The 14,057-nt window shown below is 39.2% G+C and overlaps 1 protein-coding gene across 2 annotated transcripts in view; it reads right to left on the minus strand.

The window, feature by feature from the left end:
- Window positions 1-2,637: 2,637 nt before the first annotated feature.
- GUCA1C (guanylate cyclase activator 1C) overlaps window positions 2,638-14,057 on the minus strand; it is a 31,222-nt gene continuing 19,802 nt past the window's right edge. The window contains exons 3-5 of one of the 2 annotated variants that reach the window (XM_042957134.1): window positions 10,431-10,523; window positions 9,473-9,488; window positions 8,736-8,752 (exon numbers count right to left, since the gene is read on the minus strand). In XM_042957134.1, coding sequence (XP_042813068.1) covers window positions 8,736-8,752; window positions 9,473-9,488; window positions 10,431-10,523 — 126 coding nt within the window. Of the gene's footprint in view, window positions 2,808-8,735; window positions 8,753-9,472; window positions 9,489-10,430; window positions 10,524-14,057 lie in introns of those variants that run through there. The other variant, XM_007098646.3, reaches the window with a different exon arrangement.

Consider the following 14,057-nt stretch of genomic DNA (forward strand, 5'->3'; position numbering starts at 1 on the left):
TTGTACCTGAATTTCAGGCTTTCCCCCTTCTTAGCACAGCCCTCAGCAAAACTATAAAGTAGATACTATTTTATCATCTGTTTTCATATGACAAGCAACTATTATCTTCACATTCTCTGTACCCACTACCCCTTTTTCCTAAGAAGCTGACAAAGGTGTGCTATGTGGGCCTGCCTGCCCTTCTTACAGATAAAGCTATGCCTTGGAAAGGGAAGGGGGTACCACTGTCATCTCTCCACCTAAGCCCTGGGGTCCACTTGGGAGGACATAGCATGAGCATCGGGTAAAGTGCATGGAACAGAGATTCAAAATCTGAGAGGCAGCATCCAGGGAAACACTGAAACCTAACCTGGGTAAACTAGACAGACCAGTCATGATTCCAAAGGGGGTGACAGGTGGAGGAGGATCCAGGTAAGAGGCAACAGGGTGACTGGAGTCTGGGGAAGCCAGATGAGGATCACAGGGTTCAAAGCATAAAGTGCAAGGCGGGACCTATGACGGAGCAGAGCTTGGATGCCCTGAGTATGGGACCTGTGGCTGGTGAGGAGTTCTTAAAGTGTCTACTTGGCTCTCACACCACCTGTCACAAATGCGCTGACAAGCTATACACGCTTGGCTCCAACTTATTCTTCCATATTTCACTCTGTATGCTAGGCTGGTGTCCTACTCACTACATTGCTGGCCGTTTCCCTGTTAAGTTCAGCCCATTGGTGGCGCTAGAGGGACACTACCAGGCAGTAACTCTGGGCAAGCTAAACCCCTTGAGTCTCAGCTGCCAGACATGAAGTGGGGATAACAGCCCCAATAGCTGCCTTTTAGGATTAAATAAGCCCACGCAGCACAGTTCTAGAGCAAGTATCAGTGCCTGCAAAGAAAGGAGGGGGTGGGTTGTCCACCTGAATGAACACTGACCCTTCATTCAGTCAGGGTGCAGAACCAGGCAAGATCCAGTCAGGGAAAGAGAAATCACACTGATTATTTTAACAGCACGAATATAAGGGATTAGTGGAAAAGACACTGGAGGACTGAAAAAGTGAAGTAGTGACACAGAAATGACAGGAAGCAGCCACCCTTCTAGGTTGGAAGAATAAAGGGAAGAGGCTGGAGTCATTAGAACATAGAAGGTTGGAAGGGAAAGCTGGGGCCCAGTTTTCTGTGGAAAGGACACTAGGTAGGGGGAAGGAAGATAAGGGGAAATGCAATCAATTGCCACTGTTAGGGTAGGACTGTTGCTGGGGCAAGACTGTAATGATGCTTCCCTTTTCACTTCTATTGCCAGGAAGCTCAGAGTCCAACGGCTAGCCCACTTTTGGCACATGAGTAGAACTTTGTGTCATTACGGCTAATTCTTCTTACTTTATCGACAATAATTTTTTTTCAACATATTTTATATTATAGTGTGCACTTCGTTGTGAATCTCTTCAAAGTCTTTTCGAAAACCACAGAATATTTCTATGTCCATCTATACTATCTTCATCTACCTGTTTGTCTATACATTCATCTATAAATTCTCTACCTCCATTTCTTTTTCATCTCTATTGTCTCATCTATACCTCTATTGATACTTTTATCCACACCTGTAACATTGAGACAGGGACATCCAAGTCTGTCCTTGTTTTAGATGTGTGTTTTTAACTCAAATCTGAATACGAAAGCATCGTTAAGAAGGTCTTGAAAAAAAGACAGCTCACATCTGGTCTTCAGCCTCCACTGTGGTTCCATGAGAAAGTCTTGCACTGACAGATGTACCAATGGGCCTGTGATATAGAACCCAAAACTTAAAAAGTTCTAATCCATCAAGAAATCTCATTCATCATTTCATTTTTTGGAAAGGATATAAAAAATGAAATGTCAGAGCTATAATGTCAGGACCGTTTAAAATGTCAAGTGCTTGTTGTTGCATAGCCTGGCTGTCTGCTGTTCTGATCAAACCCCCAACTGGCATAATAATTACAGATGATGCATTGCATTTTCATGCACAACTGGACCCAGATTTATAGCAAATCAGTGGAAACGTTCTCATTGCCCAGTCTGAAATTTTCTCCTTTTGCTACATAGCTTAAGACTTTTCTTTTGGAACAGAGCATTATTACTGATTCAAGATAGGATTCAGGGTAAGGAATAAGAAAAAAGGGCAGAATAAAAGTTTCTCCATAGACCAAACTTGGTCATTTATAATACACAAATCCAACAGGAGCCAAGAGGCAGCAAACACATTTGCCAAAAGTCTGTTTAAGAAGAATGTTAAACTATAGAGACACTGCCCAAATAATCCAGTTCTATTTCAAGAGGCGGATTAATTTAGGTGTGGAAGGAAATGTACACAAGTTCTATTTTGAACTGATATGGAGACCATCCTTCAGTCTAATCATCATGTTCTAACCTTCAGAGAGAGTACTAATGTATAAACAGAAAAGCAACAATTCTTCCGTCTACAATCTTTATGGACATCTCCAAGGGACTTAAGTGATATATTCACAGGCTGATACCAATTATAATATATAATTGAATATATATTCAAATATAATGAAATCAATAGCATGTACATGGGAGAATTTCATTTCTTCTCCACTGGAAGTTTTGCCTCCACTGAAAGTCAGAAAAGGCATTCTCCCAGCCACTTTATTCCCACCTTCCCTAGATCAGCCTTGTCACAAGGTTTGAAGGAAACCTCCCTTCTGTGTCTGGCTGATTCCCATTATAGATGATTTTCAGTACACTGGAAAAATCAAAGCTCTTGGAAACAATCTCCAGAAGATCCTGATCTTCTTCCGTGCCATTGATAAATTCTTCTAAAGTCAGTTCTCCTAGAAAATAATAAATGAACAATTAACAAGAGGCTTTGTCCATACCAATCACTGGTATATACAATATATTCCCCGATATTTTTATTGATATTCTTCTGATATCTTTTCACCTTGACCAGACTCTAAAGTCTTTGAATATCCTTATATAGCAAAGCATTCAATGGTAGGATTGCCATTGAAAATAAAGATGACAAATACAATCTATTTTTAAGTTGAGAATCATCAGCGATGCACCTATGTTCACATACATGCGTATGTCTCTACACGGTATTGATTATTTGACCTTTAATCATGAAGATATGACCAAGTGATAGGAGTATGGATACTGCAGATTTCTAAGATCAGGAGGAAATGACTGTGTGCAAGGCTGTTTTCAACATTCTTCTCTCTGAGGAAATAATTGCAGGGACCGTCCACAGCTGTGAGGAAGGGTAAACATTTATTCATTCCACATACAATTATTGGTCAGCAGGTTTCTTTTCAGATTTTTGGTTCCTAATTTCATCACTTCGGCATAAGCCAAAGTCTCATGCTGGTCAGTCCAGTGTTATCAAACCATCACCATAGAACTGTGTGCCCTGGCCACCCTGTTTTGCCCCTACCCTCACCCTACAAGACAACTTTTCAACATTTTGGGGGAGATGGGAGGGGTTCTCTGTTGACTCATTTGGACTATAATTATAAATTTAATGTTACACGCTGGATAGCTAATTTATGCAAGCATAACCCTCATGCCCCTGTTAATCGCTATCTTGAAATATAGAGATCCTGTCCTCCCTCTGCATTCCCATCAAGCAGAACGTGCAGTGAAAAGTGTTGTTTGCTGTTCAAGGTCAGGGGCTCTGAGGCTGGCCAACCTGGAGTGTCTCCCTTATAACAAAGAGTGTCTGGGTGGCAGACCTTGATTTCCTTGGAAGTGCTGTCCATGAAAGGAGAAGGGCCTCTGATAGTTCCTGGGTTGAGTTGCTAGGATATAAAACTTGCTGCACATAGATGCCAGCAGCAGCTGCTCTGTCCAATTGGCCGCTCCTGGCCTCCCTGTATGTCAGCTCCCCCAATAAAGCAATATAGGTTACTGGTGTGGAAAAGAGAGAAAAGATGGAATTTCTTTAAAAAATTTTTTTTCATAGAGATATAATTGACATATAATATTGTGTCTTTGGGTCTTTCCTTTGGCCTCAGCAGACCACCAGCCACCCTAGGCTTCAAGTCTGCTGGGATTTGACTACACATGAGTGCGTTAAAGTTGAGGGGTAGAGATGTAGTTCTTGATCTCAAAGATATTGTATCAAATCGGGTTTGTGGCTAGGTAGAAGGCCAGTCAAAGACAAATCAAGAACATTTGGTAAATAGAGAATGGGTACCTGAGGCAGAAAGGCAGCAGGAACTGAAGTTAGATGTTACACTGTACCTGTACTTTATAGTGGACAAAGTCAAATATCCAAAATACCACAATAGTGAATCAAATATAAATAAGGATGAATTATCACATTCTCGTAAGATACCTTTTGGTCTTAATGGCAAAATTCTAAAACACGTCTTCTACAGGGAAATTGAATCTTTGTTCCTTATGTTTTCCTCATGCCAAAGAAATTTCTGCAAAACCCACAGGGTAGGAAGGGAGTCATCTATGTCTCACAGGTAAAGTATAGCCATGGAATAAACCAAAGTTAAGTAGAGAAAACTGAAAATAAGGAGTCATAGTGTGTGGCTGGGGAGGGTCACATGGGTGCAGAGCGGTGAGTCATGGGAACCATAAATAACAACAACAAAACAACCCCGTTTTTGGCAAAGGGAAATCACAGCTGCTAAATTACCAGTGCAATTTTTTTTTTTTTCAATTTCTAGGGGCTTAGCAGAAGCAAGAGAAGTGAGAGTGGGGATGGGGTAGTGAAGTGTTTTTGTTTTTGTTTTTTTAATGTTCATTTATTTTGAGAGGTGGGGAGGGGGCAGAGAGAGAGGAAAGACAGAATCTCAAGCAAGCTCCATGCTGTCAGAGCTCCATGCAGAGCCCAAAGCAGGACTTGATCCCAGGAACCAGGAGATCACGACCTGAGCCAAAATCAAGAGGCAGACACTTAACCCACTGAGCCGCCCAGGCGCCCCAAGTGAAGTGGGTTTTGAGCGCTCAGTTATAACACTTGTCCATTGTCACCACTGCTGGTGGAAAGAGCCATGTCTGAGGGTGTGGAGGGTATAGACATCATGTCAGGTGAAAAGCAACTCAGACTACTTACTGGTGTGGAAAAGAAATAAAAGATGGAGTTTCTTAAAAAAAAAAACTCTTTTAATTGAGATATAATTGATATATAACATTGTGTCAGTTTAGAGCATACAACATAATGACTTGATACATATAATATTATGAAATCCTCACCTTAAGTTTAAACATCCATCACCTCACACAGTTGCACTTTGTACTTTTTTTCCTGTGATGAGAACTTTTAAGTTCTACTCTCTTAGCAACTTAGAAGATGGAACTCTTCCGTGATGCTTTTTTTACTTTTTTCAAAACATGTGTGACCTCTGCATATTCATTTTTTTTCACATTACCTAACCACTTACCATAAAAAAATTTCTTTTGGAAATGAAGCCAACTTCTACCTATAGCAACTTATGTTTACTATTTCTATCTAAAGTACTTTGAAATTTTCCTCACCCTTTCCCCCCAGTAATTAACATTCATTCATTTTTCATCAGACATTTATTAAGCCCCAGCTACAATTGCCATTTCCTCCACCACACCGCTGGTGACTGAGCTGCTGGAATGTGGGAGGGGCTCAGAAAACATGCTGACAAACTGCTTTTCTTTATCTGATGTTCTTAAACATTGCTTCCCAATCCTCTTTAATTTGTCTGAGGATTTATGCCCAAAGAAAATAAAAGGATGGTTTCTGAATCTCTCTAGAAAGGATTGCCTATGTGGGTCCAGAAGCTTCCCCTCAAAAAATCTACCAGCAAAGAGGCAAAGCCAGTAAGAGGTGACTGAGCAGGAGATCACAGGACTCAGAAGGATCTAAAACAATTTTTTGAGTTTTTATTATTTTGTTTTATATTTAAAAATACATTTCAATATTTATAGGGCATAATTCAGCAAGTACACAATTTTATTTTTGCATGTTGAAGTATACATATACTTATAATATATGTCTACATTACATTATTTAGTAGTTTGTTGAGTTGGGGGACACATTTTCTCCTCCTGGGGACCCTGAAGGTCAATGCTTTTCCATCACTCACTACCAATTTCAGCAGCTTCATTGATGATGAATATTTTCCTTAGTCTTGTTTTTGCAGAGTGGTTATCTTATTGATATTCCTGGGTCCTGTATTTATTTGCATTAATGTCTTATATTATCTTTCATAACAAAACAAAAAATGACCTCCTATCCCCACCCCCAAAGAAAGCCAAAATTTACAGTGCATGCACACGTTAGCATTTTTGCTCTAAAGAAGTCAGCTGATATTGAAAGAAACCAGCCCATGTAAAACCCTTTTTTTTTTTCAATTCTTTTAAATTAGAACTTGACGAAAAATCGTGGTGGGGCTGGGAAATTAGCCAAGATGGGAATGGGAGTCTCAGGAGATGAGAATAGCCAGATTTTCAAGGGCGGATGCCAGTGAAGACGTTAAACGACACAGTTTTGTATTCATTAGCAAGGTGGCACTAGAGGCATTTAGCAGCATTTTATAGCAGAGTTAAGTGCAGCAGTTTCTTCTTTTCTATGAGAAAACCTGATTCCCTCTTATCTCCCGGTAGTTCCGTTTCCAGTTTGAGTCGCTGCGTCTCTCATGGCTTTCCACAATGTGCCAGTCGAAAACATTGGTCCTTCTGGTTAATTGCTCAATAAGATGTCTTCCTGTTTTCTGTTACCTCAAGTATCAACCCAATAATCACCTCTTTCGTTTCCTCTTTGGCCTTGTTCTGTCTCTTTTCACTTTCATGGTTGATTATTACGAACGCCTTAAAGTCTCCCCTGCCCCTGTGCTATTTGGCGCTATGTTAAACTTGCCTGGTACACTTTCTGCACTTGATATTGTGAACAGCATCTATAAATCTTCCTAAATCATGTCAAGAACGACTCCTAAGCAGCACATGGTAGAATGCGGATTGCCATTCTTCCTGCAGGAAAGGGTGCAGAATTCCATGCTTAATTATTTATTCTGACTTAGTCTTGCTGTCCTGCCTGTTCATTCTTCAATAATATTGAATGTTGAGCTTCAATTTTCTGTCTTTGTGATTCTTTTCAAGTTTTCCTTCCTGATGCTTTTATTTGTAATATAAAAATAAAAACAGCTTGTTGAATTATTATAATAATACATGCTCATGATATAAATTTAAACAATACAAAAAGTTCAATGAAATGAAAGAATCCCCTGTAACCTCTTTCTGGCCCCCAGTTTCACTTTCCATTGGTAATTAACTTCTCTTAGTCAGTTGCATTTATATTTTTTGAAGTAGCAACGCATATGCACATATATGTTAATTTCCAAAATAGTCTAGACAACTCTCTTCCTATAGGAAGATAGCAATGCATGCTGTGTTTGTTTCTTCTTTATTTCTTCCTGTGCTTTTTGCATGACATCTTCTTACCAGACATTCATTCATTTCACAACTATTCATAGAGCACCTATTGTGTGCCAGGAAGTATGAGCACGCAAGACCTACCAAAGTACATAAAACAGAGATAGTTCTTGCCCTCATGGAGTTTGTAGATTCTCATCTTTTTATTTTCTTGGTATTTATCCTATGCCTCTATTCTGATTAATCTTCTGCCTCCGATTTGCTAACTACCATGATGATAATGATGTATAGAATACTTCATGGCTGTTGTGTGTTTTTCTGTCCCAATAGATTTGATGTCAGTTATTCTTCTGTAATCAATTTGCAGTCAAACTGGGATTTTCATACATGTTCTTGAAGGTTTTTTTTGCTTGTATCTTGGTGTGTTGTGATCTTCAGTTTCAACATTCACTGGATTATCAGATAACAATAGTGTACTTGCTTTTCCTTTTGAAAAATTAAAGAAAATATATGTCGGCACATAGTCAACATTATTCTGATATACTTGATTGACCCTCTTCTACCAACAATGATGTTTTGATAACGATGACAATAAACAATTTTAAAAACTCTTATTTGAGGTATATATACTTAGGTTTGTACAAACAAGAATAGATAATCTCCCCCGTGGTGCTTACTCTCCTTTTATGTGTGAATAAAACACTTTATTTTCCTCTGTCAAATACTGGCAAAATCCTTTTACGCTTCTGCAAATATCAACCTTCTATGTCTTCATTACATTCTCTTCCTTGCCTTCTGGTGCTCTGGGCTGTCTTTCTCCAACAGTACAATTTTAGCCTCCTTTTCTTGACATAGGGAATGACCCAGCTGTCTCTTGATGAGATGATGCAACAACCTCCAATAATTTGCATATGAAAGAAAATTTTATCAGTTTCAGTCCTGTATATGCATTTGCCAAGAAACAGTGGTTCATTGTTCTTCCAAAATGTAGCCTGTTTATTTAATATCTTCATTGTAAAAGGCAATAATATATGTTTTTTTCCCCTTAAATACAAGTTGTTATCAGAGGAAATGATTTGTGTGATTAGTTTTATAAGCTATTCCAGAAACCATAATGTATTATCTCTCTTTTGACATATTCTTCTAGGTCAAAGAGTCCATTTCCCAGACTGCAGATAACCTCAGTTATTGCCCAAGAAAACACCTCTACTTTTCCAGATTTGCATCCTTCACCTCCATCTTTCTTTTTCTAGGCTCTTGCCATAACATCCCCCATTTTACTGATAACTTATACTTTGTTTTTTAAGAAACTGCTTAGGTAATAAATAGAGTCCTGAATCATTTTCTTGTTTTCTGGAACACGTTATTTGTTCCCTCAAACTAATAAGAAACCAAGACCCTTCTTAAGGATACCACAACCCTCATACTTCTCCAGGAGAGGTCACCTTTCCTATTCCCTGGCTTCCACCACTAGAAGCAGGATTCAGACATATTTTCAACATTCATGACCTGCCCTTTTGAAATTCATTGTATTACTAAGTCTTAAACATTCACAGTGTCCTATCTCCTTCCAGGACCCTCGTCCTTCGGTCAACAATTTCGGCCCCAGGCTGAAATGGTTTATCATCTCTATGCCAACCCCTACTATACCCCCTCACCTCTGAGATTAAAAATTAAAACAGAACAAACCTACAGCATTTTACCTGTTTGGTGATCAGGATGTTCAGTTGCATATTCCACATAAGGTTTTCACTGGCCTCTTAAGATCTTCCACTCTCTATTTCTCTGGTCCTTTTCTACCTTCACTTAGTTTCCTTGTCAACTCTGGTTAGTCTGAATCTGTTTTTTACAAGCTTTCACATGAACTGACTTATTTTATCCTTCATCTATATAGACCCAAATATGAGTAGTTACAACCAAATGGCTCTGATCTTGGTAAACTAGAAAATGAGCATACTGACTTGAAATTGAGGTGAGGCAGACTAGGACTGGGTCCTTATGAGGGAGATTGATGCTACTGATACATTTCCAAAGTATCTTTCTGAGAATTATACTCTCGTCCAGTTGTTGGGCTCATTCATAATGGCGATTTCATTTAAACTCCCTTCCACCCTACTCGCCATCGCATCCTGCCAGACACAGTAGACCAGTGCAAACTGCTACACACAACATGGGTGTCTACTGCCCTCTAGTGTCCATTATAGGAAGTGACCCATGGCGGGCATGTTGGTCCTGTGGAAAAAAATTACTTTGGATTGATGACAACCATGGCTAGAGTCCCAGTGCCTCATATCTATCCTCCTTTTCCCCCTTAAATCACTTAGTAACATCATATTTTCCACCATGTCAAACTCTCTGTTTTCAAGGAACATCCTTAGCTATGCTGCCTCAATCTCCAATCAATATGCTCCCCTACCAGTTTACTGAGATCAATGTCATTTGGTGTAAGCACTCCCCCTCCTCCTGGAATGCCTGTGTCTTCCATTTCACTCAGCCTCTGAAGAAGAAGTGCACCTTCTCAGAGCTGAAGAGGAACCCAGATTTTAGGGTAGCGATAGCAGATGGAGAAATGAGCAGAAACAGTGGAAATGTAGAAAAGGTACAAAGAACAGAAATGAAGGTATGCACACACAACTCTTCCCAGAAATGTGTCATCACGGGAAAGGAAAAAATCTGATAGAAGAAAATCACACAATCGAAGAAATGATTTTTGTAGTATGGGAAACTTGAGTTTGTTTGCAAGTTGATGAAACACCTCCAGTAGAAAGGAATAATTACTAGAACATATCCCAGAGTAAACAGCAGAGTCCTTCATATCATATTCTCCCACTTTTCTTTCCTTGTATCTCCCTTTACTCTTGTTCATATATCCCAAAATGTCAAGCACCATGAACTGATTATACGTAGTCAATAGACATTTAATCAATGAATTGTACTGACTGGAGAACACTGGACTGGGCAAATTATGAAGCCCAGCTAGGGTTTTCTTGAAAGATTCATGCTTTTTCCTAAATGGCATTCCAACTCACCCCACCACCTCCTACTTTGTAAAAAAAAAAAAAAAAAAAAAAAAGTGAGCCCAAGGAGAGTAAAATTGCCTTACCATCATTGTTTTTATCGATCTTATGAAACACCAGGTTGGTAAATTCTTCAGGACTCAGAGTTTGTTGGCCATTGAGGGCTTGCACAGCCTGCAAAAAGAAATCAAATCACTGAGCTCAACTTTGCTGGAAGCAAATACATTTTGTGACATTTCTACCCCAATATGACACAATTTTGGGATATGTTCATGTCATATTTGTTGTCCAACCTGTTCTAGTTTGCAAAAATAAATAAAAATATTATATGTCAGTTCTGGGTAATGAGGCTTAGAAATTTAATTAACTGAATACAAACTGAAGTTTGATATTATACAGCACAAAGGGATCTATTCAACATATTAGGTAGCAAAGGATACAAAAAGCTTATAGGGAAAAACATTGAAGTGGCCGCTGTCATAAGAATTCTGGACGCAGAAAACAATGTTCTCAACTTCAGACCAATCATCATTAATCTTATAGAAGAACATAAAAAGATATTCTGTAAGCATCTAAGGCTTCTCCTCCAGCTTCTGACACTGGCACCTCTGGTCCTGTTTGCCCTTTTCTAGAATGATTGACTGGGAAGACAGATCTGTATGCCTTGGAAGGACACTGAATTTCTCTCACACCCTGCCAGCACCTTTTCATCATAAAGGCTGCCAGGGAACCCAGGGAAAATGACATTTCCAGCTTCCCTAGAGGGAAAATTTAGCCACTCTTTCCCTCTCCCCCACTGCCAAGTGATTAAATTAAGCGACCAATATTTGATGTGGAAATTCATAATAAAATGGAAGAGAGAGAGAGAGAGAGAGAGAGAAAGAAAAAGTTAGTTATCTGGGAATTTGAACATAACTACCTTGAGTGAACATAAAGGGATCTTTAGAAGAACCACTGGCATCATATTTTAATTGAGGGCCTGGTCTGAAATAGGACTATCTCTTCCGCTGCTTTGCAAGCATTATCAATGCTTAATTTGGGATTAATCCCAGCAAACAGCAGTACAGCACCACTCCTGGCCTCGGCTAGTGAGGTCTCACAGTTAGATAGAGGGTAATGCTTAGAATAATGGTTACATACATATAGCATCCAATTAGATAAATATTTTTAGGGTTTCTCAGTGTCTTGGCAGAGGTCCCAAAAGCCTAAAAGTTTGTCTAGGCATCCAGTACTCCCACAGCGGAAGGGATACGAGACCACATGTAGAAGTCATAATAAAAGATTATGAAATATCTAGGATTTGTCTGTGACCCATCTCTGGGAAATAGAAGTGAGACTGAAGGATTGATTGGAAGGGTGATGAGGCCTGAAGGGATACTTTTGGAGGGAGTCCTCAATGTGCCCTGTGTTTTCCCTCTTGGTACAGGAGAAGCATGGTGGGGGGATGGGCAGGGAGGCATGGTTTGTTTCCTTCTTTCTTCCCTCATTTAGCATATCTGCACTTTCTCCTCCATTTTGCTCAGCCCATTTCTGACCACTCTCTGAGTGGGAGGGGAGGAGGTAGGAGAGAAGGGGGAACAGGACAGTCTGACTTGGCAGGCACCCTCACTCCCGGTTATCTAGTGTCAGAGCTCTCTGGATGACAGATGTTTAAAATCCCCTCTTTGAGACCATGCCTCCCTTTTATTACTGACACTCTCGTACACATCCCTAGATGTGGATCATGCATTTTGATTCCAGCTGACCCCTCAAGGCTCCTTCTACAAGCTCTAGGTCTGCCCAACTGCTATTTCAGAGTAGACAATTCTTTCCTGTTCAGGATTGTGCTGTGCATTGTAGAATGTTTCACAGCAGTCCTGGTCACTAAACAATAGATAGCAATAGCACCAAATAGCACCACACACGCACTCCTCCACTCCCTAGCTGACAACCAAAATGTCTCCAAACATAGCCAGATGTCCCCTGGGGGAGGGGTGCAACGTGCTCCTGGTTGTGACTCACTCTCTGCTTCTACCTCCAGCTCCTTCCTCTTCTGAGATGCCCTCACTTCTCCAAGTGGCTCAGCTGGGCAAGATCCAAGGCAACTCTGTCAGCTTCCTCCCCATGTCTGATCCATGAAAAAACCTTCGTCCCCACATATTCTGAGCATAAGATTCTTCCTCAACTTTACCCCTCTACTCTGCTGCCATGGTCTGTTTCATTAGATTTCTCAGACTCAAATATTGGAACACTGTGCTCCCCAAACGTCAGTGGTTTCCTTAAATCCCCATGCTATTGACCTCAGGGCTTTACCCAAGAAAATCCTCTCTAATAGCCCTTCTTAAACATCCTCCTGACCATTTTATGCCTTTGAAGTGAAATTAAGATGTAACTACTTCCTTTGTAAGTTTTGCCTATAATCTAGTACTTCCTTTGGATCTTTTGATGGCTGGGCTGTATTTTATTTTAACATCCTGTTATCATGTGTCAAGAGAATTTACATTAAACAGTATGTATTCTTTACTGGATTGTTTTCACTTGCCACCATATAGGCCACTCATTTTGTATAAGTACATATTCCATTGCATCAATTTATTTAAAATGTTTTCTTTTTTGGGTCATTCATTTTTAGTATTTTACGTGACTCTGTGATGTAAATCATAGAACCTTTATCTTTGATGATGTTAATGATTGTTTTCCTGACCAAAAATGTTGGCTCTAAAATGGAGCTACACATTTAGCCTCTTGATGCAGATTACCAAATCTCCAGGAATGTTATCTTCATTTATACCCCCTCCACAATGTGTAAGGGCACTCTTCTTAGAGTGCCCTTGCCAGAATTCCACCTTATTGTTGTTAATCTTTATTAATTTAATTGGAGACAAATAGTGTCAATTATTAAATGAATTTCTGCTCTGTGCTTTTATGTTTCCCTCTTTTCTTTTTGTTCTCTTTCTAAACACTTTAAAGAAAACCTCAGTTAGCTGCTTAATATTTCTTTTCTTTACTCACTAACATAAGTTGTACATTTTAACTAATAAAAATCTGTGCAAAAATTTCCATAAGATTTGGACAAAAACATTCATATACTATTGTTCCTCCTAATTCTTTTGAGAATCCAATGACCCTTTCCCTCCCCTCAAAAGTCAATAACATACAGGAAAAACGTTGCCCTTAATGTCATAGTCTTTAAGGATTTCCGAAGGCCATAGATCCATAGATCCCAGGATATGAACCCTTGCTTTGAATACTGTTTGGATATTCCCCCAATATTTGTATGCTATATTGTATATTTAATGTTTTTAAAATAAATTTGAGTATGTTTAAGAGGATGTTTTAAAATTTACATGGGGTTGGGCATTCTCTAGGGAATATTTTAGATTGCTAATTTTGTGTTGTAACATGTAATATATATGCAGAATTTCTGAATTTTAATGCTTACAAAGCTCAGTTACAAAGTGTATCTTAGTACTTTTTTGTGAATTATCTGTGAGATTAAAGTGAAAGCAATGTTAGTATTATCATACTCTTGAATTCTTTCCATATGTTCGTTAACTCTACATTTGCTAAACAGTTTTAAGTATTAACAGCTTTGTCCATTTATTGAGGTGTTTGATTATAATTGTAGTTCTACCTACTAATTTTTTTTGCATTTTTGATAATATTTATACTATGTATTATAACACAGTAACTTAACTCCTTCATCTATAAATGAAATAATTTGGACCA

Source organism: Panthera tigris, chromosome C2 (assembly GCF_018350195.1).
Source record: "Panthera tigris isolate Pti1 chromosome C2, P.tigris_Pti1_mat1.1, whole genome shotgun sequence".
In the NCBI taxonomy this organism is placed as follows: Eukaryota; Metazoa; Chordata; class Mammalia; order Carnivora; family Felidae; genus Panthera; species Panthera tigris.